Raw genomic sequence first — 27430 nt, 5'->3', positions numbered from 1 at the left:
ACTCAGCACCTCATTGCTGTGTTTTCTCACTTGACCCGTGTCGTTACCTCACAGAGACTCATATTTAAGACCAGATCTGGCCTTTGCTTTGCCAGGCAGCCCTCAGGGCCTGTGTTTGCTGGTTACAGGTCTTACCTGGTAAGCTGTTGAGCTGCAGCAGGGTTTGATGACCACGACCCGCAGTCACCAGCAAAGAGGTTGGATTTGGCTCCATACACTTTATGGCTCTACCTGCCACAGGTCCCTTTTTCTGAGATTTGCATAAGGTAAAAAAAAAAAAAAGAAAACTAACGGAGAGGTAATATGATGAATGCTGACAGGTACATTTGCTACAATTGATTAAACACTTTTGCCATCCGTACGGTTCTCTTCCACCCGCCTCGTGTCTTTCCAGAACGAGAGGTGTGAGTGACTTTGTCACTGACATTAAACAGTTGTATATACTTGGAGCTGCAAAATGCTATCCCCAGAGTTTGTTTACCCGATCTGTATTTCCAATCAGTGCAGAGGGTTTACTAAAGCAGTTCATTACTGATTTATTTATGATGTATTTAGATAGCAAATATGGTTCTGTCAGCAGTTGCTGGCTAAACAGTGTTGACAGACATTAATAGCATATGGTATAGGAATGGAATTATGATCTTTAAGAGATCTTTGTGTCTCGGCATACATTTACAGTTTGCATTTTTCTTAGGTGGAGAGACAGAGAACTTCTAAACAAGAAAACAGCGTTTCTTTTTCTTTTTGTAACCTTTGGGGTTTGTTGGTGGTGACATTAAAATCTTCTGTGCCTGTTTAGCTGTTCAATTTAATGGAAGACAAATTCTCCCAAAGGTTTAATTTACTCTCTCAAACTGAAATCACTGCGTTCTCACCATGGGAAATGGCCTTAATTTTCCCAGCCTTCAGTATACATCAAGCATATAATTCATTTCTCCCCCCTCAATACTTCCCTCATTAGAAAACAAAGTTTTTGATATTTAAATGTTACATAGTTTAAGTTGAGAAACAGATCTTCTTAGACCCGTAAAGTGCATTTGCAGGCATGATTGCTTCCGTCTGACAGCAACAGATTTATACAGGGTGGAACAGAAAAATACTTGAATTTTTGACCTTTAATTGTGCGCTCCTTCTAACACCAGCATTTTTACCAGAGGCAAGGAGAAAAAGCAAAGAAATGTGGATGCTTATGGAGGAGGGAAGAGCAGGGAGTGGTGAAATCTCTTTGTGGCAGTCAAGATTGGTTGGGGAGACTCAATCTTGTCGGGAAAGGACCAGGGAGGAAGATGAATTTCATGAGAGGTTGCCTCTCAGTCACATGGGAACAAACAAATTGGGAACTAATAGAGGAAATCATCTCATCTTTCTTTCTAGATTAATGATATCACGGAAGGTGAAGTAGAAATGTGCTGTTTAATTCCCATAGCAAGGGGCAACATTTTGCTTTCAATAAAACAAAGTTAATAAAGAAAATAAAAATTCTTTGCTGGAATTAGATTGCATTTCCATAACGTTGTCTGGCCTCAGAACTGTACTTCAGAGCCACTGCTAACGAATATCCAGAAGAAAAGGAAGAAATGCTCTGGGCAAACCAGTGACTGCAGATGGGCCATTTGCCAGCAGCGGGAGGTCTTCTAACATGAATGATTTTTTTTTAACTCCTGCTATTTTTGATACATTGTCACAAAGTATGGGATGCAGGCACTTCCTACTTCCACTGCTACTGGCAGCAGAAAAATGACTGTATGTACGTAAATACATCCACCAGACAAAAAGAAACAACATAGCAACAAGAGATCCTGTACAGAGAGCCAAGAAAAATAAAACATCGGGCCAGTTACTCCTCTGCCTAATTGCATTTGCTTCAAAAGAATTATACCAGTAAGAAGTTTAGCCTGTTGCACATGGAAAAGTTATATGTAATCAGCCCATTGTAGACTGGACAAGTGGGTTGTTGTTCCAGACAAAATCTGCAGGTACTGGCTAGATGTTGGATGCACATCACCATCATTTAAACGTTACCGCAGATTGATAAGCATACTTAAAATACATATTTTTAGTGGTTTTTTGTGATTTGGTTGTTTTTATGTTGGTTGTTGTTGGGTTTTTTGGTTTTCTTTGTTTTTTGTTTTTTGGTTTTTTTGTTTGTTGTTGTTGTTGTTGTTGTTTTGTTTGTTTGTTTTCCCTGATAGAAAGAGAATGAAACCCAACTAGGAATTCCTTTAAAGGGGGTTGTTGTCTGGATTTGAATCCAGTGGATAACTAGGAATTGTTTAGACAGTCTGTAATGAAGTGTTGTTGGCCTCTGGTCTGTAATAAATGCTCGCATTTTATAGCTCCAAATCAACTTTACCCATAAAATCTCCAAGGACTTTCTCTACTTAACACATCAGCTCAGATGAATTGTCCATGGCCAGTATATCCTCACATAGAATTCAAAGCCATGCAGATCTGTGTACAAAAACCTCCTACTAATACCGAAATCATTTCTGCAGATTTCAATTTCATGTCATCCATATTTTGTCTCAAATTTGAGTCAGTGGAGGCACACAGGATGTCTTTGTCATCAGTAGTTTGACTATTGGTAGCTTTCAGATTTGACTGATGCAGAGTGTGATCTTTAGTGCAGTTATTTAGTGGAGCTCCTCTTGAGAAGGAATCAAGTCAATGAGGAAGTCACCACTCTCACTTCTTTATTTTATTGTGACATGATTTCAGTCTTTGCTTCATCAGGGCTTAATCTAAACATAAATGCAGATCTTATAACACACTCTTACAATATAAACATGGGTCAAAAGAAGATGTAAACGTGAAGTGCAAACTTCAGAAAGTGACGCCTCATTCTCTGAATGCTCCCTGCATCCATTTCCGCCGCAACCTACGAAAGCAAACTGGCTTTTCTTACTGATTCTTTCTGAATGTCCCAGTAATATTCCATCTTGGTTTATTATAGAATTGACCTATTCTGGCTGATGTTAAAGCCCTGTTCGTGTTTAAGGAAAACCTCTTGGTCCGCTCTCTGCACTTGTTCCATTTGATTTATCTCCTGCTGTTTGTAGTTTCACTGATCACTTTCTTATTACTTTTACACTTCCATCCATTTCAGTTTTGTACTCCTTTTCAAGCGATTTCTTATACCGCCCCTGCCACCTGCTCCCACCTGATGAATTGTCTGCTCAAACTGTTGATCTTGACCTGGCATGGTCTCTTCCAGAGAAAATAAATGATGCCACACAGACATATAATGATGCCTTAATAAACATCCCAGGTACGTCTGCTCCTCTGCAGAAGTGCAGAGCTTGAATGTTGGCATCCTGATCACATGCCGACGCCTGGGGGCACTGAAAGGGAGGAGGAGGAATTCAGATCCAAATGGGGGTTTTTTGCTTTTTGTGTGTCTTTAACCACCCTTGAAATTTCCCCACACCCTTTTTTTTTTCCCCCAATCTTTTGTCTGTACTTTTGCATGTGATCACACGAAGCAGCAATAAATATAGTATAATTCTTTAAAAATATAAATATTTTTTTTAGTATCTTTCTTTTATACTTGGGCTTGGCTGCTGCAGCAGTTCATTTTTCAGCAAGTCCTTTGGTGGCGGTCAGATGCCCTCTGTTGTTTCTCTGTCCAAATCTGAGTGAGGCCCCAGAAAAAACAAAACAAAAGGCAGACAAGTTCATAAAGTTGTATTGTTCCGTTGCAGAGCTGGGGAGCTGAGGCAGTTAATCTGCTCTTTCAGCTCTTTCAGGACATTCAAGTCTGGATTTTTGATCCACCAGCCTGCTTTGTGAATTCCTTCAGGCCTTAAATCCATAGCTATGATAGATATAATATATGGCTTTTTTGTACCCAGTGAGGTCCCTCACTTCAGCAGCGGTTACATCATGATACTTGTGCTGAAGAAGTTGTTTCTGTCATTAAATGACCTTTCTGATTATTGGATTTTTTTCCCATAACTCATGCTTGTTATTTCTCACTGAGATTCAGGAAAAGCTGATCCTGTGCAGCTGCAGCCTCCTGTTGTTGCTGCCTGCTTCTTCTGCTCTTTGTCCCATATGATAAATTTCAGATATCGCTTAGGACAGGGCAGGAATGCAACACTGAGACTGGTGATTACGATCTGTAAATGATCTGTGTGCTGGCCCTGGATCTGAGTCTTTTCCTGGATCGTTTGAGACATCAATTTAAAAAAACCACAGTTTAACATGTGTGCTTCAATCATTTTTCTTTTTCTTTGAGTTGTCCATTTTGTTAATCTTCGTACATACTTGGAAACCAGATTTGTTTTCCATATCAGTTGGAAGCTCCTCCTTTTGACACAGTCTGATTTGTTTTGCCCAAGTTTCTTGCAGAGTGGTATTGATTTTACTACTGATAATTATTAGCATTTTGACTATCAATAGGGCTTCATATCTGCAAGGAGCTGCATGCGGGCAGGATTCAGACAGTAGGGCTGCATCACAGACTGTAAAGAGAAAGGAAGCACTTCATGGCATCAAAATCAGAAGCTTTTTTGGGCAGGAACAGTTGTGTTCCATTCTAGTAGGTCAGGACTTGTGCTGTGAGCAGTATGTTAAAGTTACAGTGGTAGCAGTGGAGATGCAGTACCTTTGCCCAATCTCCCACAGGAGCGATAAGGCACAGTGCACCCACAGTGTCTGCTAAGAATTGCTGCAAGTTGATGGTACCGCAGCCAACAGCAGCACACCTGGGGTCTCACCTCTTGCAGAGGAATATTTAGGGCACAAACTTAAAAGAAGTTACTGCAGCTTTGGAACAGATTTCAGTGGATCAAAGAACGGTTCTTATCACAGCTGCTGCTGCTTTCTCACTGCTGGCTACGATGAGGGGAGAATGGTGGGATCAGGAGTGCTGAGTGCCCTCTCCACAGGCAGAGAAATCCATGTGCTGTGTGAGTGGGTGCATAGAAAATACTGCGCATACTAGATACTCTTCTGGAGTAATCATAGAATGGCTTGGGTTGGGAGGGACCTCTTGTTAGCTCTCATTCCTACAGAAGGGTAAGAGGTAGAAAAGAAATGCTCACTGAAACCAGTAGGAGATCCCACTGACCTGTGTTAGTGGTGGAAGGAGGAAAACCTCCTCTCACAAAACTTTATTAACTGTGGACATTACACTTTTCCATGAATGGAGTGAATTTTGGCTGCTGCTTGTGACTCAGGGACGGTGCTGCACATGTACTGGTTGCATGTTTGAAGGAGATGTTTTGACCTTTCTCATCTCTGACTGGGGTTGCAAAGATGGGGTGATGTAGAGCAGAGATCTTGTGACAGAGTAATAATAAGAAAGAATCTGAGTGCCAGTTGCTCATTACTGGATCTCTTTTAAATGCCAGAACCTTCTATGTTTGCCTTCAAACAACACTGAGCACCTAAATCACCATAGTAAACAGATATGGAAAGAGACAGAAAGGTTAAAAGTGTACTCATAATATCTTGCTTTTCCTCCTAAACATGTTTGATAGCAGTATTGTTTCTTAAAAACAATATGACCTCATTTGTAAAGCAATATTCATGCTAAGCTAGTCAGCTGTTAAATATACCCAGCACTGTGCATTATGATGAAGCTAAACCAGAATTTCAATTATTTTCTGGACACATTTAAAATTATAATACTTTACTGGGTTAGTGTTATAGTTCATCCAAATTACTCACAAAGTATCATATCAATCTCTTGCAACTGCTTATTGCTTACATATCTGAGAAGTTAGTCGAACGAAGATGCCGGCTGGGTAATGACCTTCATGCTGGCTTAGTGCTTTGATGGTTATGTGGCTATAAGTGCAAGGATGTCTAATGGTCAAAAGTCAATGTTTGTTGGCCATAATATTTATCACAGAAGAAACAGACTATTCATTTGGACCAGCATTTGAAACAGTATGTTCCTGAAGGAAAAATAAAGAGGGAAATAAAGCACTTGATGATCCGTGTACTCTTGACTAGTGTCCCTTCTGCACTGAATCCCAGCAAGTAAAATTCATGCTTCCAAACTCGTGGTGGTTTGTTTGTTGCCTGGAGTAAAAGATCAAAAAAAAGCAGGAGGATGAGGAAGACGTATTTCTTCATGCCCTCACTTTCTACTTACATAGCTTACCTAAAGAGATGCTAAGAGACCAGCGATGGTGCAGCTGTGTCTTAACCAGCTACGAGTGATGAGTGCAGATTGATTGATGTTACTGGCAAGAATGGCTTAAAGCAGATCTTACTGGAGTTTCAATTTGCTGGTGTGTGTGAAGGGAAGATCAAACAGCCACCACTCTTTAGACAAATGTTATAATAATAGCACACTTCTAAGGCCATATGAGGAGTTCTAATGAATAGGCTGTTAATGTTAGGCAGCAGTCAACAAGTTTTCTTGACTCCATGCATTCTTGAATTGAGGCTTAAATTCTTCTGCATGAAACATTATGTTTAGCCAGGCTGGTCTGTTTTGAGTTGGAGAGTCCAAGAAGCAAGCAGCCTTTTACAAGCAGTGATCAGATAACTTGTCTCTCACGTAGTGCCATTCAGTGCACTAAAGAAGCATTCGTTATTAACAGAAATAGTAGTTTCCCACAGTTGCAGAACTTACCTGAGCACTCAAAAACAACTCTGTGAAGGGCTGATACTTCAGGAGCATTGCACACTGAATGTTAAGACTCAGCTCTTCTCAAGGGGAATAAGCTGTGAGGAAATGCTGCCCATGAGATGAGCCACGGGCTCAAGAGAAATGAGCCAAAGATGTATTTATTATTTTTTTAGCTACAGAAGCAGGTCTCCATAAACATAATCCTCAGCTTCTTTCTATTTATAACGGTATTTAATATAAATGTACTTCATTACTGGAGAGCAGTCTTCTTGGCCATACAATAGCAAACAAATTCTTCAGAAGCATCTTTAATTATTCATTTGGCTGTACTATATTTTATGCTACTTTTCATAAATGTTAATCTTTATTATTGCCCTACCAGGAAAAAAAAAGTACAAGAAAGAAAGAAAGAAATACCTGTTATTAAATGACCTATCAGGCTGACACGGATAAATGTTGGTAGCTATTTAATTGTTTCCCATCTGCAGTTTTATACAGTTTCTATCAAACTGAAGGGTAATTTTTTTAGTAGCTGCTTATTTTAAATGTACAAAACCCTTGTGTGTAATTCCATTAGCTGCCCTACAGCATTGCAATCTACAGTTTCCCTGAGGCTGTTGTGAAATATTGATGAAATCCTTGCTTTTGTGGCTTCCTCTGATACACTAAACATTTGTCTGATGTTAGTTGAACTTGAATGGATCTGTTCAGAGTTATATCAGCAGTGACTTCAAAGGCTGTAAGGCTGTTACAGTTTTTTTTTACAAACTGAAGTTTCAAAGCCTTACCATGTGGTACTTTAAAAAAACAAAGTTCATATCAAATGAACCAAAGTGCTAGCAATACACTGGTAAGACTCATTACAATTTCAATTTATAGAGATACATATATATATATTTTCACTCTGACTGTTAGCTCATGCCATTTAAAGAAACTTGGATTGGTATTTAAGGGAACCACGGGTAATGGAAGAGGGAAAGCAGAATCTGAATGCTTGGTTTTAAATGAGGTAATCTATAAATTCATAAAGCCACAGTTCTGTTTTCCACAGCAATCCATAGGACAGGAGATAACTGAGGAAAGGCAAAGAGAAACAAAAGTTTCAGATATTTGTTTTCTTAGTGAAGTGATTTATGGAGTTTTATAATACTCCTTATAGAGTATCATTAAATGACTAATGAGGAAAATATATTTACTGCTGCCCTGCTCCTCCAATTGCTCGGGACAGAACTGCATTTTGGAAATCACACTGTGTGTCTGTGTGAGCAAAGGGATGCAGCTGGGCCTGGTGTTGTGGTGATGCCATGGATGTGTGCGGGGTCTGGCACTGTGTGCTGGGCACTGCGGGGTCCTGCTAGCAGAGGCACAGCCAGGGCATGGTGGTGGGGCCGAGTGTAGGACAGCTCTTGGAGTTCAAACTATACCAGGATTCATAATGATCATCACTAGAATAGAGGCGACATTGCAATCTGGGCAATATCAAACACCTTCTACTGGTTCAAAGAGTAAAACTGTAAGTTCCAGGGCTTTGTAGAAAATAGCAGGTAGAGATGTTTTATAATGAGGTAAATGATTCACTTAGACTGTAAGCCTTCATGTAAGGAACCTGAAACATTGGTGTGGAATATGGCTACATCCATCCCTGGACTGCAGGTCAGCCATTCAGGCAGATGGAGCCCCATGCCAAACAAGGCTGATGTTGCCTTTTTTCTCAGTGCAATAACTGACTACATAAACAGCTTCATCCTTGAGAACAAAATGATTCAGGAAAAAGCTCCACAATTGTTCTGTGCCAGCAATGGACTCTCAGTTAAGCAGAATGTATCACTTCTTTTTTTTCAGTCTTCCTTTTGTTTGTTTCCTTTCTTGTTTTGTTATTGATTTGCTTCGAGTTTGTGGTATCTTGCAGGCCAATTCACTGCACATATGCTCCCAGCCATGGATCGTTTTCATTTGTCTCATGACTGTGTAGGAAGCAACGTAAAAAAGATATAATCTTTTTTTCTCCTTTGTGCTGCTGAAAGTCCCGGTGAAGCTGGTGGGTATTTTGCCTTCTAAACCAGTAGGAAATTGGACATTTAATAGAAAACTTTATACTGCAACTCTAATTAGAGTACAACAAAATGAAAACCCAAAATTGCTTCATTTCAGCATCATGTATAAATAATGGTTATGGCTCCATGGAGTTGCCTCTGTGTGTTAAAATTCAGTAATGGCAGAAGCTGCTCTGAGAGGGGCTGGAGCTGCCTTTCCCTGCTTCTCATCAGACAAATCCATGCCCAGGCATCCAAGCCATAACTATTCTAAACATAATGTTCTTAAGAAAAGGATATTGGGAAATATTTCTGTTTTAAGGTGAGGAGCTGTTTTGGATGCGGAGTGACCCCACTATGGTGGTGACTGAACCTCCTTTCCTAAGCTACTGCAAAATACATTTGGATGTGATGGTTAAAAGTAACAGAGACAAAAGGTGCGAACAATTTCCTGTTATCCACAACAGAGTTTTGGCCTCAAAGGAAAGAGACTATTGAGCCTCTACAATTTTTCTGGGATTTCAGAAAAGTCTGCAGCCTCCTTCAGGATGCTGAAGCACATGGATGAACCTCACCCCTCCCACGATGTGTGGACCAGATGATAGAGACATTCTTTCATATTCTAACACCCATGACTCAGAGGCAGACTCTCTCTTCTCCCTTCTTGGTGTGAATGGAAACTTGTTTCTGCCTTTTCTTTCTGTATTTAACTGAACAGAAAGATATTTCCCCAGTACAAACATTTTTAATGTAATCTAAAATGTTCTGAAATTGCATAATTCTCTCTTGTATTTGAGTTCTGACTATGGAATTCCATCACGTTTCCAGACAGCTTTTAGTCCTGTTAAATTACAAAACGCCTTTGATAGAGGAGTTCTGCAATAGAGGAGGGAATTTTTCCCCCTGCAGTTGCCAATTTATCTCTTCAGTTGATTTTCAAACTGTGATGAATCTGCAGCGAGGAACTTCTGCAAGGGGCCAGGTGAAGATTTGTCTTTGTGCAGCTAATGTAGTTAGATATTTTTTGAGAAAAAGGAATGAGAAGTGGTCATTATCCATTATCTGCATGAAATATCTCAGAGAAAGAAACAGCTTTTGCCAAACACAAAAAGATGTTTGAGTTGAAGCCAGACAATAAGGAAACAAGATCACCTATAGTACTGTGAGATTGTTTTCTTTACTAGAAGGGTGGTTAGGTCCTGGAACAGGCTGCCCAGTGAGGTTGTGGATGCCCCGTCCTTGGAGGTGTTCAAGACCAGGTTGGACGGGGCCCTGGGCAACCTGATCTAGTAAATGTGTATGTTTGGTGGCCCTGCTAGGCGGGGGGGTTGGAACTACATGATCCTTGAGGTCCCTTCCAACCCGGGTAATTCTGTGTGATTCTGTGTGATTCTGTGTGATTGTTCTACTAATGATGTTATTTCATCTGAAACTGGAATATATATGAAGAAGTGCAGATGGTAAATGGGTTTTACATGGATTAGTGGTGTTCTGGATGATGATGATGCGCTGTCCTTTCTCTTGGCCAAAAATATATTTTCCAGTCTTGGAAAGAAACATCTATATGTACACACATATGTATGTGTTTCTTTATGTGGAAAAAGAGCAAATTTGAGCGAAAATAATATCCACTGGTGGAAAAGTTAAGAGCAAAAGCAAACAATTTTTTGTTTAAATTATGTAGCCGTACTGTACAGTTGAAGTTCAGAAGAGCTGTACGATGTGGTACACACTGCAAGCCATGCTGGGCTGCCAGGGTCTGGCAGTTGGGGTTGGGCTCGGTGTCACTGGGTACTTGGCTCACTGCTGTCTGCATGGTCAAGGTTTCAGGGTAAACGTGTTGAAGTTTTACATCCTTTATTTCAAAATAGAGTTTTTGCAGGTCTGTTAACTACTCTTTTCTTTCAGACACTGTGGAAATGTGCTAGAAATATCTAGGAAAATGGTATCTTTTGAAGAATAGAGCATCAGCTGTTTACTGCACTGCTTGTCCCAGAGAAGCAGATTGCTTCAGTTACTGAGAATCCAATCACAGAGGCATGGTGGGAAGTAATAAGAAATAAGTTAGAACATTTTTGAATTTTATTATCCATGTGATAATATTATTCTTTCTTATGTCATGATTTTGACATATGCTGTCTTGGGATCAATCAGCACTAGAACCAAACACTGCATTTCCATTTAGGAAGCCAGAAAGTGCTTCCATTCAATGCTCTGAAGCTCCTGGGCTTTGTCCAGTCTTCGAGATGCTGAAGTTTCAGTCCCTTGTGTTTTTGGTACTTCACGTTGCCCATCTCCCATCTCTGCCTGGGCCTGCTTAATTTCAGTGGGAAAATTTCTCAGCTGGGAAAAGGAGGAAACATTCATCTGGTAACTGAGTTTGGATTTCTTTGTTCTTTTTTCTTTTTCTTTTTTCCCATAAGACAGCTATAAATGAGCAGCTCAGAGGTTTGGAATGTCAGAATCAGCCTGGGGGAGAACTGGTGGGAAGAGAACAGGTCACTCAACAATTTATTATATGGACATCAGCACAATGCCAAAATGTATGCTACATATTACAGACACTGCAGTTAAAGCATATGACTATACAGGCTCAATACATCCTTTATATGTAGGTTATAAAAGAAATAATGCAAACTTAAATGAGTGCAATTTCTCTTAAATAGCTTTGTCAGTTGACACTGAGTTTCACACACAGTGAGATCTCAGTGGAAAGCACTGCTGGGTGTACACAGCAGCTCTGGTACCACGGCCTGCCTGCCCAGAAGAGAATCTGATGTCCTGAAAATGCTCACAATGATTTGAGTCGTTTAAATAAACAGAAATTATTTTAGACGTAGGATACCGAAATGTGTTTTCAAAGCTGCCCAAAACTCTCATCTGTTACTAAGATGGATCTGACCACTATTTTGTGAAATTTTGATAGTACTTTCTAAGAAGTTATTTTAAGGCTTTCTTTGCTAAGATTGCAGCCTAAAGAAGCGTTATGAGTGTTATGCAGCCTAAAGAAGAGGATTTCTCAGCACGAGTTACTCTTCTGTAAGGGTTATAGTAAACATGTCAATGCCTAATTAAGCAGAAACATTTATCTGTATTGTGGGGGATGTGCAGCTGCCTGGTACTTCTGCTTCTCCCAGTCAGTCCTTTTAGAAGGACAAAGGAGATGGCCAAGAGGAAACTGCCATATGTATCACCCATAGGACAAAATTACCTCCTGGTGAAAGATGGGTTAACAGCATTCAAAGAGTTGGTGCTGACTTAGAAAACCAAATCCGCAACTGATTGAAAAGCGTGTGAACGCTATTTGTTGTCTGTTTGGTCTGATTCCTTCCTTGCGTTCACTCCTTATTTTGGTTGCACTGAGTGTGATGTGCGATGCGTCCTGGCATGGGGCCAGAGCTGCTACCTACACCGCGTGGGGTTTGCAGCAACACGAGCAGCACGGCAGCCCCGCTCATCACTAAGTGCCACTGCGTAACGCGGTCACCGCTCCACACGTTCCTCTGCCCCCGGGTCCCTCCGCTCCCTTCATCCTCTTAAGGCATCTGAGCTCAGTTAGGGGTCCAGGGAGAGCGTTATCTGCCTGTTGGGGGAGATATTTAAGGACTCAAAAATTCATTTTATTCTTACTATTATATTTACTGCCTGCCTCTGTTTGATCATCGGTAAATGGGGCTGCGAATATTTGCAGTACCCCAACGCGCTGCTGAAAGACTTGTTGGTTTAATATTTAACACAATACTTAATGTTTATCTTCTTTGCTTGTGTTTCTGTCACTGTATGATTATTACTTTATCATGCTAAAATAGTGTCCAGATCCTTTGCACTGAGCCATTATCTGTACCTCTGATTGTGAAGCTGCCTGATGTCACCCAGGAATAATTCAAGCCCACATCTGTGAAGGGCCTAAATCCATGGGAATGTGTGGGGAAGGTGGCTTGTGTGCATTTCTTAGTGCGTCAGGACAGAGAACCATCACTTCCCTTTTCTTCTACTGCAGGTTTATCCAGGAAGTGGCTCCTCTGCTTGTGCTTCAGCTCAAGGCTGGGCATGAGCATCCGCTGGGAGGGGTCACATATCCACCCAATTCTAAAATGCAACTAGACTGAAAAATTGAAACACATCTGACAAAAAATCACAGAAGGCCTTGTCTGTATGTTAATCAGAATGCTCCCAGATTTTCTGCCCATCCCCCTTGGTTTGCTAGAAGGATATCATTTGCACAGGAATACTGAGTTCAGGATGGCAAAATGAGGCAGGTTCTCAAGCAGCATTAGTTGGCTGTTCTCAGAAGTTGGGAAGGAATTTTAAACAAATAATGCTTTTAGCATTACATCACCTGCATTGCTCCTTCTGAGCTTTTAGGGTTATTTCACAATTACAAGTAGAGCAGTTTCATTTTGTTTCATTTTATTTTTCGTTTGGTTTGTTATTTTTAATGGCAGCTTGGACTGTGGGTTTGTTCTTTATGTAACTCCCTGACACACAAAGTGAGGCCTTTAGCTCAGCACGCTGCAGTGCAGTCACATGAGTTAGCAGTATGGAGCGTGCTCCTAAATGAAGCAGCACATCGAAGTATCTCCTGTGATGACTTCTGAAATCAGCACGTTTGATGAGTGTCTGCCTGTAGCACTGGATTGCATGCATTGTTTTGCAGTGACTGTTAGAAAAATGTTCACCTTTTTTTCTTTTGTGAAAACATGTCTGAGCCACCCGCTCTCTCCATCACTTCTGGAAGTCAATCATTAATTGTGAGGGGTTGATGGGAATTTGTCCACTGACTGCAGTGTAAATGGTTCACACTTAAGACTCTTCTCCACTGTTCAGACTATTTTTGCCCATGTTATATCTCCCGTAACTTCACTAGAAGCACTGCTGTTATAAGGGAGGGAATAAAAAAGAAAAGAAAAAGAAAATTACAGATTTCCTTAATTAATCTTAAAATTTACATCTGTTCCAGTATCAAGTTCTTCTTATTAATTAATTAGCTCATTTTTCAAATAAGATCATTCGGGTCTTGTCCTACTTGCTCAGTGTTACACTTCAGTCTACCTCTGCCACGTCCTCTTCTGTAACTTCAGGGTTCCTGCCCTGAAATATATGTATTTGTTTTTATTGAAGTGCAATTTGCTTTTATGGTACGCAGTACATTACTTTTACAAACAAAAGAGTTCCACTTAAGCCTATCAGTGCTTTCAAATGTTGTATTTTGACATATAAATTATTTGTGTATATTCTAAAGTGCTTTTTCAGGTGATCAAATGGTAAAAGATTACTGTACCTAGATGATTCTATGAACCAGGCAGATTATGGCAGTTATTTGTCTTCTGTTCCTTGCCAATTCTACCCTTCCTTTCACTGAGGCTAGAAACAATTTGGTAGAATTGAAGCTTTTAATATAAACTTTAAATTCTTACATATGAATTTTCCAACTGTCCTATTACAGGACAGTTAGAATTACAGTCCCATGACAGGAAAATTATTAACTCAGAATCTCTGGCAGTTATAAAGAATTATGATCATCTGCCAATAACATGCAGCAACCTTCACACACACAAAAAGACATCATTTGGCTTTTTTTTCACCTCCAGAACTAACAGGCATTAAAGTTGTAGATTAAAATGAAGTCTGACAAAGAAAATGCATAGTGAAACTGGAAACCTTGAACTGCAGTGTTCTCCTTTAACAAATTATTTCATATATTGACGTTACATTTCAGGTTACGTCCAAGAGGAAGATTTAAAGGAAGAAGAAGATATAAAGGAGGAGGAAGAAGATGATGATGACAATTCAACTGCTCAGCTCCAGGGCAGCAATGACACTGGAACAGATGAGGAACACGATGCGGGTCCTGAGCAGAAAGGGAACTTTAGTTACCAGAATTCCCCTGTCAGTCATATATCTAACCAGGATGCAGAAAATGAGTCACTGCTGAGTGACGGTAGTGACCATGTGACAGATATTAAAAGCATTTGCTCTAGAGAGCCGCAGGATCCGAAAACCAGCACCCATCCCAAAGCCCAGAATGAAGCACACAACTGCATGGATAAAATGACAGCAGTCTATGCCAACATACTGTCAGACTCTTACTGGACAGGCTTGGGGCTGGGTTTCAAGTTATCCAACTCTGAAAAGAGGAGTTGCGACAACAGAAATGGAGGGAACAAAGCTGATTTTGATTGGCATCAAGATGCACTGTCAAAAAGCTTACAACAGAATTTACCTTCCAGACCCGTCTCAAAACCCAACCTGTTCAGCTCCGTCCAGCTTTACCGGCAGAGCAGCAAAATGTGTGGAACGGTGTTCACTGGTGCCAGCAGGTTTCGGTGCCGGCAGTGCAGCGCAGCCTACGACACGCTGGTCGAGCTAACAGTTCATATGAACGAAACAGGTCATTACCAAGATGACAACCACAAAAAGGACAAGCACAGACCTACCAGCTACTCAAAGCCCCGAAAAAGGGCTTTCCAGGACATGGACAAGGAAGATGCACAAAAAGTTCTGAAGTGTATGTTCTGTGGCGATTCCTTTGATTCCCTTCAAGATTTGAGCGTTCACATGATAAAAACAAAACATTACCAAAAAGTGCCTTTGAAGGAGCCGGTACCAACCATTTCTTCAAAAATGGTCACTCCAGCAAAGAAACGCGTGTTTGACGTTAACAGGCCTTGTTCCCCCGATTCCACAACGGGGTCTTTCTCAGATACTTTTTCCTCACAGAAGAACGGCAACCTGCAGTTATCATCCAACAACCGCTATGGCTACCAGAATGGTGCCAGCTATACCTGGCAGTTTGAGGCCTGCAAATCCCAGATTTTGAAGTGCATGGAGTGTGGAAGCTCCCATGACACCTTGCAGCAGCTCACGACCCACATGATGGTTACTGGCCACTTCTTGAAAGTCACAAGTTCAGCTTCAAAGAAAGGAAAGCAACTTGTTCTAGATCCTTTAGCTGTGGAAAAAATGCAATCGCTCTCTGAAGCACCAGCCAATGACAGCCCGGTTTCAAAGTCAATCAGTAAATCATCGTCTGCAGAATGCATTGCTCCTGCTTCTGAAATAAAGAAAGAAAGTAAAAAAGATAAAGCTGATGATGCAAATAAAGATGAGAAAGCAGTAAAAACTGAGGAGTATGAGGACACTCTTCAGAAACCACTGGATCCCACGATGAAATACCAGTACCTCAGAGAAGAAGATTTAGAAGATGGTTCAAAAGGTGGTGGGGACATTTTAAAGTCTTTGGAGAACACTGTCACGACAGCCATCAATAAAGCTCAAAATGGAGCACCTAGCTGGAGTGCATATCCCAGCATCCACGCAGCTTATCAGCTCTCAGAAGGAGCTAAGCCATCTTTGCCAGTGGGTTCCCAAGTACTGCAAATCAGGCCAACAATGGCCAACAAATTGAGGCCCATAGCTCCAAAGTGGAAAGTCATGCCTCTAGTCCCTATCTCAGCAAATGTGGCTCAGTGCACTCAACTGAAGAAGGAAACTGATGACAGGGAGGAGGTACAAAAGGACTATGCCAAGGAGAGCATTCAGGCTGAGCCTGTTTCACTCAGCCAGAGTGAGAGGGAACCTGTGCTCAAAACTGAAGCCTCTCTGGAGCCAAAAAAGACAGAACCTTGTCCCTTGAAAGAAGAAGACAAAATTAAAGAGGACAGTGGAAAAGAAAAATCAGCCCTGAAGGAACCGGCTTCACTTAGTAATGGTTGTGCTGCTGCCAATCATTCGTCGGAGCTGCCTTGTGTCAACCCTCTCAGTGCCCTGCAGTCGGTACTAAATAATCACTTGGGCAAAGCCACCGAGCCTTTACGGCCCCAATCCAACTCCAGCCCCAGCTCTAGCACAATTTCTATGTTCCACAAATCTAATCTAAATGTGATGGAGAAGCCAGTTTTATCTCCTACTCCAACCCCACCAAAGCCTGCCAGTGTAACCAGGCACTATTTGTTTGAAAATAATGATCAGCCTATTGACCTGACCAAATCTAAAGGCAAGAAAGCTGAGTCAGCTCAAGCACAATCTTGTACTTCTCCACCTCAAAAACATGCTCTGTCTGACATTGCAGACATGGTCAAAGTTCTTCCCAAAGCTACTACACCAAAACCTGCCGCATCTTCAAGGATCCCGTCTATGAAGTTGGAAATAGACGTCCGACGCTTTGAGGATGTCTCAACAGAAGTCTCCACTCTGCATAAAAGGAAGGGCAGGCAGTCAAACTGGAATCCTCAGCATCTTCTGATTCTGCAAGCCCAGTTTGCTTCCAGCCTCTTCCAGACATCCGAAGGTAAATATTTATTATCAGATCTAGGCCCACAGGAGCGTATGCAGATCTCAAAATTTACCGGACTGTCAATGACCACCATCAGCCACTGGTTGGCAAATGTCAAGTACCAACTTAGGAAAACTGGAGGAACAAAATTTTTGAAAAACATGGACAAAGGGCATCCAGTCTTTTATTGCAGCGACTGTGCATCTCAGTTTCGAACCCCATCTACTTACATTAGCCACTTAGAATCCCATCTAGGTTTCCAAATGAAAGACATGAACAGGCTGGCTGTGGAGCAGCAAACCAAGGTAGAGCAAGAAATCTCCAGAGTTTCAGTTCAAAGGTCTCCTGAAACAATAGCTGGAGAAGAGGACACAGACTCTAAGTTCAAATGTAAGTTGTGCTGTCGGACATTTGCGAGCAAACATGCAGTAAAACTTCATCTAAGCAAAACACACAGCAAGTCACCAGAACACCATTCACAATTTGTAGCAGAAGTGGATGAAGAATAACTCTTAAGGTATGCATGCTCTATAGCGAGTTTTTATTTCATCCTTTTAAGGAGGCCTCTTGAAATATACATACTTTATTCAATGTAGGAAAACACTATAAAATGCATAATGTACTGTTGCTTCATTAAACTAATTGCATGTACCTATTCATTTTATAATGTTTTCAGGAAGAGAAATGCTTGAGAAATGCAAATCTACATTGCCCTCTATAAAAGTTGCTTCTTGTTAATATTTTCCCAGTTCTCACTTCCCTTTTTGTTTCTAAGAATTGTTTCACATCCTGTGTGCTTCAATGTGGAATGCAACAAATAAATGCTACTCTTTACAGTGAGAACAGAAAAAGCAGAAAAAAGCACCGAACACCAAAATGTTGTTACCTCCTTCAGTGATAATGCATCTGTAAATCTGATTCTGATGGGGGAAAAGAAGACAATCCAAATGTCAAATTAATAAAATGATGACTACTCTGAGTTCCTGATACACTCAAACCCAATCTCAGGAATCTACTGATAACTGAGAAGTTAATGTCTGGGAGTTTAGCTGTTCTTTCATTGATATTTGGATATTCCACATTGTACAAACTGTTGATATTTTACACGCACGTAACACTTACTATTGTGAGTGGCCTTTCTTGGTGTATCGCTTTAACCTTTCCCACGTCTCTGCTCATTTCTTTTTTAATCTAAAAGATATTTGATTACATTTTGTTTCCCGTTGGCGAGTATGTTGGTTGGTCTGTGAGCATCACTGACTTCAGCGCAAGGTTTCCTATGAGCTGGGGGGGGCTGGCACTTCTTTCAGGAAGCACTGAGATTTCTTTTACATGCTTATATTTACAAAACTTGTTAATATGACACTTTTGCTTTACTGTTGATACTTTTTTTTGGCTGAAAGATACACCAACCAAAGTACATGCACAGCCAGTGCTTATGATATGTAATGTCATGTTCAGATTACGCACCATTTTTGCATTTTTAATTTTGCTTGATTCACAAACTCAAATCTTCTTGATTTAAATAAATATGCAGAACGTCAACTAAAAGTCCAAATAGAAGTTTTCTGTTCTAACACGTTTATTTCCAGCAAGGCTCTTTTAGTCATTCTCAACAGATTCACCAGCAAACTCAGTCTCTGCTTCGATCTGCAGAATAATCATGTGTAGGCTCACATTTTCTCCATCGCGTTCATTACTTGAATAACATTTAGAAAATGAATTCATCAGACAGTCAAAATTAAAGACGTGTTGTGAGTTGTCACTCACGCCACCTGCTATTGTGGCTATTCTCTGGCTAATTGAGGGTGTAAGCACTCTGAAGATGAATACTCATTTGTGTGAAGATTTCACATTTGTTTGCTGCAAATATTCATGAAGCCTTAAGAAACACATTCTGTGTACACAGCCAGCACAAGGACTGTGCGTCACTTACGCTCTGTTTAAAAGGCTACTTTTGAATAATTTAAGCCACTAATCAAAAGGTTGCTTTGGGATGGGTAACAGAAGCTATTGCTGTAGAGTATAATGTCAGTATTCAAGCACAGTAAGACTGAAGTTTCACATACATCTTGTAAGTGCAGTCTGTATTTGACCAGATTTATTCTTTCTGCATATTTTAATGGGCAAAATTCAGTCCAACTCAAAGGGAGTTTATTTTCTCAATAGTGCTAAAATCCTTAAATTTCTTTGTTGACATTTTTAATCCAGTGTTAGAACCCAACACAAAAGGAAGAAACAAATGTCTCTGGTTTATCTGAAAATAACTTATTTTCTGCTTAACCATTTTATTACTGTTCAAAATCAATACACCTGCCAAAATATCGGGAAATTACAGGAGGCTGATTGGGGAAAATATACCATATTTCATTTCTTTCCTCACCAGTTAATGATTAATAAGACTCTGACATTCGTCGTTTTCACATAAGAGATATCAGAGCAAACCAATAATTTGGGTTCTATCAAACAAAAGCTATCTGCCAAATATATTAATGTAACAGTTATTTTGGCATATTCATGGCTTAATACCTGACAAATGTTTCAGATTTGGTTTTAAAAGCACCGTATTATTATAAAGAGGCAAACCAAACACCCACCTTCATAAACATGCTATTGTTCCTCGGGATTTGGAGAACAAGTACAAAGAAAAAGAATCTGAGGGGAAAGAAAAGCTTTCTGCATTGCAATAACCTACACAGACACATCACGAGTGTTATTCGTGTGGTGTGTGACTACATAAATAAGGCACTGTCCTTCCTGCCTTTGGGTACAGAAATCACCATCCTTTTAATACTCATCCTTTTCTAATTTATATCAAGGTGCAGGTTATACCATACCTTTGAAAAAATATATTTAAATTGCAATGACAGAGTGATAGCACTGTTATCTGGAGCTATAATTTGAGTTGGTATGCATGATAGCACAAATTGTGTGAAATGATGGGGTATTTTGGATAGCATTGTAAAGGTTTTATGACTGTAAGCCTACCCAAGTTTCGGCTGCACTGGAAGCGTGGAGGCCACAGTTTATTCGTATGGTTTCTTCCTGAGAGCTGCAAAGAGACTAAATCATATAACAGGGATTTTCAGGGTTTACTTATTCTTACCATGTTATTGTTAAGATTTGGTGTGCATTTGAATAATAACATAGAGGAGAGCACAGCACTGAGAAACGGGGAATATAAAGCACACCAAAATTCTTAAAACATGCACATGCACCTGCATTCACTGTTAGGCAATACTGTAGTGGCACAGAAATAAAAATACATGGAAATAAATGGAAATAAAACAGTGGAAAGTGTACTCAAAGCACAGAAATACATCAAACACTTATTATATTTTAATGAAATTTACTGTTAAAGGTGATATTTTAAAATGTTGGCTTTCATTAAAAGTATAAATGAAGAACCTGGGTTGGTACTGAAGAAAAATGTGTTATGTGTATGGATTTATTTTTAAGATCTCTGTGAGGCTGTTTATAAGAAATCCACTATAAATTCTTCTTAAATGTAAAGACACACATATCTGTTTTATGTTCCTCTTCAGTGTTTTCTTGAGTTCCTTTAACTGATATGGGCTTAGTAATATAATGTAAAATTATGTGTAATATACAACAGATGTCTCTACTCTTTTCATTTAACCTACTTCATATTTGTTTTTATTGCTCTTCTTCAAAGAAACCCCCTGAACATTAGGGAGCGTGCCTTAATCAGAACTAATTTGTATGATGACTTATACCTTCAAAGAGGATTTCTATGTTTTTTTCTTTTTTTTTGCAATTGAATTAGAATCCTTACATTGTTCCAAGAAAAAAAACAAACCAAAAGGCAATGCAGGACTTTATTTCTTACTGTACAGTCAGGTGGTGGCATTGACTGTCACTGCTGGTGACTGCGGCTCTCTCTGCTCTTTTCTACAACTTTTTACTGCAGTAAGTCTCCATAATGTTACATTTACCCACTTAATTGGAGAGATTGCTTTACTAAAGGCCCTGATGAGCAAACAAGCAGCTACCTGAAATGAACTAATTGGAAATAAGGCTGCTGCAAAACAAAAAATGAGTCATAATGATAAACAGTTTTTCTCTCTGTTTCCTCCTTTGTCTTTTTTTAACCATCAAGTTTAAAGCTTCTGCAGTGCTTTTTTTCTACTTTAGAGGAGACAACTGACATTCTGTGGTAAATGGAAGAAAGAGCAGAGCAGAACTGAAAATCCTCTAATGCACTGACACTAACTTGCCCTCTATTGTTGAAAATGAGCAGGCAATCATGATTGTTCATCAAATGGCTCCTAATGCAGTTAAAGCATTCAGCTATAATTTCTCCTTGCATTTATAATTACTGTCATAGACTGCACACCTCAGTGAGCAGATTAAAGCTATAAACTATTTAGCCGTAGCTTTAAGATGAGGAACTTGATTTGTCTGGCAGCAGTTATTTGTTAGAGAGCTTGACACTTCACATAAAAATGACTCAACTTGATGAAGAACAATGCAGTTTAAGCAATGCAGTGATTTTAAATCAGTCATTATACCACGCCCTGTAAGAATTGCAAAGCAATTTGTTAAATGATATATAGGACACGTAGATAACTGTATGTGTTAAGTATACCAAAATAGAAGATTTTTTTCTTCTGTGGATTTTATTTTCTCCTCCCCTCTGGAGCTGGAGGAGCTGCTCTGAACATCATGTTCTGCTATTAGCCAATATTGGTGTTACACAGTCAAGGCCAATTGCAGGAATCAGTTGTCCGAAGCCACACATTAGGAGAGAAGATGAAGCAAGGCAATAGGGACAGGCTCAGGTGGGCCTCTGTGCTGCAGTCCCTAAGCAGGGCATTGCCCCAGCTGCCCCTCCTCCCTCCAGTCCGCCCTGGTGAAGGCTCAGTCCCTCCAGGCCTTGGAAATTTCTCACCATTCCCCAAAAGCAGCAGATCATGACCTCTCAAATTCAGCATTCTGAAGGCTTGGAATATGCCCTGCCTAACATGCTTTCAGTCTAGCACTTGCCCTTGTAAAACCAGCAGTAAGAGTTTCTTGGCTTCAGTGAGAGCAGGGTCAGGACAGATCAGGGTGCATCAGCATGGATGTATCTGTGCAGATTTACTTGCTTTTTATGAATACTACAGGTTGCTGTTAAGATTGGTGTTATTGAAATTGTATTAGCTCATCCGACCCACCAGGTTACCCCATATTGTTCTAGGCTCTGTATGAACATACAGTAAATGACAGTTCCTACCCCCAAAAGGCAGGAATTCTTCAGTGCACGAAGAGATGGCAACCTGTAAGCATTTTGATCAGATTTTAACTGACCTTGAATTGCACCTACCTCCTCAAGCATTCAGTATTCATAAGGATATCAAAATCTTACCTTCCCCGTGCTGCATCTGATATTATTAAATGCTACAGCCTTCATAATCTATCGCAGAACAGTTTTACCCAGTGAAATTTCAAAGGAAGAGTATGTTTTACACCTCGCCAACCAAGTAGTGAAGATCAACAGTGGAAGGAAAAGACATGAGCAGCATCCAGCCCTCAACAGCACCTTTCAGCAAAAACAGTGTTACTTAGCAGGATGATCACTGTGCAAATATGATGGAGCACAGATGAAAAACAAGGAAAAATGTAGATGTGGCTTTATGAGAAGAGGAAAGGAGGAAGAGATTTTTCACTATTAATTGGCATAACGAACAGATAACTCACAATTATTAAGCTGTTGTCCTCAGGAGTTATTTTGCCTCTCCACAGTTGAGAGCTGGGTCTGTCTGTGCATGGAGGGGGGGTACATTGGCATGGGAAGCTCAGCTCCCTGTGGTAGCTCTTGTGCATCAGTGAAGCCACACAGGATTCACAGCAGTAGATTCCTCTCAGGACCCTGCCTGCAAGAAGAAGAATGGGGCAGAAGAAGCCACACACAGCACAGAGCTTATTTCATAACTGTGACGGTGTTTCCTGTTTGAGAGCATCTCACCTTCTGGGCAGCAGACTTCAGTTCCCAGCCCATGATATGGTGTGTAGCATCGAGGCATTGCACTGGTCACAGCCCCCTGGTGAGCCAAAGGGTCCAAGGCCCCATCCTGCCTGCTCTGGGGGGGGGGGGGGGGGGGCTGTGCATCCCAAGAGCATGAGCTGGATGGTAGGAGGGAGGTGGCTGGAAGGCTCCAACACTCAGTTCTATGAGGGGTGTCCATCTCTGGGGCACTGCATTGGCCCTGCTGGCTCCAGATGTGTGGGAAAGGTGCAATGGTGACCAAGAGGAGGGTGCGCTGGGGGCATGGAAAGGGAGGGAATAGCAGCAGCTTGCTGAGCAGAGGAAAGGAGCTGGGAAAGGAGGGGACCTGTTCCTTGTTGGAAATTTGCACGTTCCCTTTATTGAAAGAAAACAATTCCTCCTCCCCTCCAAAATCCCTCCCTGCCAGCACTCAGCACAGCTCCTCTGCCAGGGGTCAGCACATGCAGGATGGGGGAGGGAAGGACGGGGGAGTGGAGGAGGTTGTCATGTCTAATGAATACCCTGAATGTATCGAGATATATATTTTTTTCATTTCAGAAAAGGTTCCATTAAGAGGGAGACAGCCCTAACATGTGCTTTGGCCCCTCATCAGATTTATGAGTATTTGCTCTGCTCTTTAATAGGAAACTCTGCAGCAACTGCCACCTTGCCTGCTCTCCCTGAGATACACAGTGGCTTCTCAGGGAAATGCACTTCATTATTAATGTGAATTTGTACGTTTTTATGACACTGCTTGGGGGAAGGGGCAGGCAGAGATTTCCTGGTGATATATGCTCATTTCTAACCATTTATTGTCCCAGACAATCGAAGAACAATGATAAACATTGTTATAGAAAGTGGAGAGTGCCAAAGTGACATTTTTGAAGGGAAAGGAGAGGTGGCTGGAGTGGTTTTCATGTGGTTGGTCCCCTCCAGAACCCACAGCAACTGCATCACATCGAATGGCAAAGCAGTCAATAAGGACTGCTTGGTGGCACATTGCCCTCCCACACCTGCCCATTTCTGAAGCCAGCAACGACCCTTTGCTTCATGCTTTGCTGCAGCAGAGGGGGTACAGAGGAATGGAAGGCGTATGTCTTTTGGGAAGCCTCAATTGCAAAAATTCACAAGACTCAGAGTGAATGTTCAGAATCCCCATGCCCTCTTGCCCCTGTAGTTTCTGATTTATTATTGAGTGACCTGGCATGGAAACCCTGTGCATGCAGCAGCAGCTGCAAGGCATCAAATCAGACCAGGAGCAGAAAGGTGAAGGTGTGTGACATCGTTTACCAGAGCATTATCAGCATCTTCTGCTTTCTCTCTCTACTGCAAAGCACATCTGTAATTCACACAACCACTCAGGAGCTCTGTGAGGGGATGAAAATTGTGGGCTCGGGCTTCATTGGAGAACCAAAACATTCAGCCTTCAGGGTCACCCTAAAAAGAGAGATGAGTAAGGCCATGGCTTCCCTGTGATCCCACTTCTGCCTCTCCCAGCAGCATTCTGAAGGCCTGGTGGAGGTCAAGGTCAGGTTTCTCTGTGCCAAAGCCCCAAAAGCCTTCATGCTTGAGGGAGCTTAGTTGTTCCCTTTGGGATATCCTCTCTGCAGCACTACCAGCCAGAGCTTCCTCTGTGCCATCGAGCTCATAGCCTCCAGCTATAAATGAAGACTGTGTTTGTATTCTATTCCCCAGCCCTGAGCATGCACAATCCTTTGTAACAGGAGCTATGCCCAACAGTTGAGCACTGCTAAAACTTCCTTTATGACATTTTTCTGCTTCCCTCTTCAAACTGAATAGTAGTGAGGAAGAAAATCAGAATAGCCATATAGGGTTGAGTCAAAAAATCTCACCCAGTGATATCAAGCCCCAAAACTAAGTTCCTTTTCCCATTCTTTTTTTCCATGAGGGTTTCCCAGCCAGCAACCCGAGGGTTAGATTTCTTTCTGAACTGTACACAGAAGAGGAATTGCAGAAATCTTACTGCAGAATTCATACTAGCATTGGCCAGTAATTCAGATGAGGCCAGACTACTTATTCTGTTGTGCATGGATAATACTACAGGGATCCCTTCTGGATCTGCTTTCTGCTTTTTTTGTGCACCAGCAAAACTGCTTTTGCCCCTCTCCTGCTGTAGAACTGTTGAATCCTAACTGCAAACTTCTTGTTTTCATGAGCTTGTTTAATGCAAACTCCCAAACACTCCTTGTTTCTAAATATCCCCAAGTTTATACCATAGACCACAGATTCCCTGGAATTATGTACCTTGCTAAGTATAGCCAATAACCTGGCATAGCGCACAGCTGCCAGCAGATACCTCCATCCCATCTCTCCATCTCTCCACTTCTCTGTCTTGTCCCAGGCCAAGGTTAGAAGCAACTCGGTGCCCAGTTCCCTGTCTCTGCCCTCTGCTGCTCTCCAAGCAGAGAGGGCAGAGACTCTTTGGTTGTCACCCTGTAGTCACATGCTTCACCACTGCTGCAAACACAACAGCGGCTGCATAACATCAGCTGTATTTCTGAGATCAAATCAAACTGCTGGCATTGATTCCTGTAGGGAATGAGACCTAGTGGCCACCAGCTTGCTTTCTAGGGCCATTAAGAGGATTGATGCTGCCCTTTAAGCACCTATTGATCTCCATCCCAAGGGATGTTGCAGAAGAAGTGTTCTCTGGGAGATGAGTATGCCATGTCCTGCTTCTACCCACTTTCATGTAATCTAAATGCTTCCTTCGTGCTTCCTCCACTCAGGGGCAAGCAGCTGCATGTGATTCAATCCTCAGCAAAGCTCCCCCCTAAACTGGACATACAGACAGATAGGCTGTGGGTGGGCTTCCAGTTCAGTAACTCACTTCCCTTCATAACCTAAGGAGACCTAATCTGTTGGCCATGGCTTTTATGGTGCAAGTCCCAGGTTTGTCATCCAGAGAATAGACGATGGGGGAGGTAATTCTGTTTATTTGATTGGTGTATTTTTAAAACATTGTCTTTGCTCCCAGGAATTACATGGTCTTCTTCTATAAATCACAAACTCTCACACACAAAAAAATAACAAACAAAACAAAACCCTCAGTATTTTTCCAAAGAGATTAGGGTGAAAGTTCCTATACTCATTTTTCATGTCTGTAAAAAAAATACATCAACAAGAATGATAAGTATAGCCAAAAAGAGTGTAAAAGCACACCCTGTCATTTGTTTTCCATGTGCCATATGTTTTCTGAATCCTGCACCTCCCACATACAAATTGCATGCAATAATGTGGGGTGCACACATTACTCAGGATTATTTAGTTAAGCCCTGCCTATATGAGGGAATTAACTTAGATAAAGTCAAGCCACTGTGCTTTGTTTTCTGTTTTTTTTTTCCTTATTCTGGATTCATAGAGTAGAAAATTAAAGATCCCACTGTGCCAGGCTTCATGTCATTTGGTTTTAATTTAATTCATCTCTTCAATTCTCTGTTTCTCCTTCTCTTCGAGTATCATCAGTAGGTGGTCCAAGCATCAACCAGAAGATTTACTGGCAAGAGTAAATGTAAGAATGCTATGAACACATTGTTTTTCTGATATGATTTAATGACCTTTTTGGCATTCCCATGGCTGTTGAAATCTTCCATAATAATTCCCCTTGGCAGCCAAAGCTCCTGTTGATCAGGTGAAAGCTGATGCAAATGTCAAATGTCAATAAATTTGTAATCCATAAATGTAATACTCAGTGCCAGAGTGAGACAGGGTTAAACAGAGTGCAGCAGCAGACACCTCAGATAGGAGCTAAATCTTCATATTGTGAACAGAAAGTAGGAAAGGAGTATCACCTCCAGAAAGTTTCTGCAGCCAAACTCTTCTCCTCTCTCCCTGTTCTCTCTGCATTGCTGAGCTTTGACAAAAGAGGGTTTTGATTGCAGTCAGCAGTGTGAGGCTGGGGGTGCAGGTTTGGGCCCTTGATCTGTTTTTGACTCATTGTGTGAGGTTGGGAGTGAGCTTCTCTGTGTTTCCAAGGGAGATCTTTACCACTGCAGAGGTTTCAGAGCCATCAGAGGTTGATCCTGGAAGCAATTAGTTATGCAAGATATTCCGGTAAATTAACAAGACCACTTATATAACTTAGGTGTTGCAGGAATGAGTCGTGACTCATTTATGGTTTTAAGATGCTTGAAAAGGGCGAGCCATGTTTGAAGCCTGATTTTATATACAATAAAGACATAAGAACAATCACATAATTTCCCAAGAGATTTTCTTGAGGGCCCTCTGCTTTGACCTTTGGCTCGGAAAAGCTCCGGTTTGTTTGACATTGAAAAAAAGCAAATGTGTGAATGCAGTGCCACGAGCATTTGCACTCTGAGCATGCTGGGGCTGAGCACAGCTGAACTGGAAAAGACTGCAGCAGCTAATGTACTGGGAAAATAGAACAGAGGCATTTACTTAATAACTCAACTAATTCCTTTAGCTCACCTTGTAGGGATTTAACCTTTGAATGAGAGAGTCCCTAGTTCAAAATCCTGTGTCTCCTCTGTCCTTGTGTTAATTTTTAAATTATATATCATTGTTGA

General features: G+C 41.1%; 1 protein-coding gene across 5 annotated transcripts in view; it reads left to right on the top strand.

The window, feature by feature from the left end:
• Nucleotides 1-27430, top strand: part of TSHZ2 (teashirt zinc finger homeobox 2) — a 204157-nt gene that overhangs the window by 110985 nt on the left and 65742 nt on the right. For 3 of the 5 annotated variants that reach the window (XM_085519820.1, XM_015881852.3, XM_085519818.1), the window contains one exon: nucleotides 14339-17411. In XM_085519820.1, the coding sequence (XP_085375946.1) occupies nucleotides 14339-17403 (3065 nt within the window). In that variant the 3' untranslated portion in view covers nucleotides 17404-17411. The remainder of the gene's footprint in view (nucleotides 1-14338; nucleotides 17412-27430) is intronic. The other 2 variants (XM_015881853.3, XM_085519819.1) reach the window with 1 other exon arrangement.

Source organism: Coturnix japonica, chromosome 19 (assembly GCF_054131305.1).
Source record: "Coturnix japonica strain WE chromosome 19, WE-NBRP24, whole genome shotgun sequence".
Lineage (NCBI taxonomy): Eukaryota > Metazoa > Chordata > Aves > Galliformes > Phasianidae > Coturnix > Coturnix japonica.
Note: the sequence above shows the minus strand (reverse complement) of the source record. Positions and strands in the feature narration are given on the sequence as shown.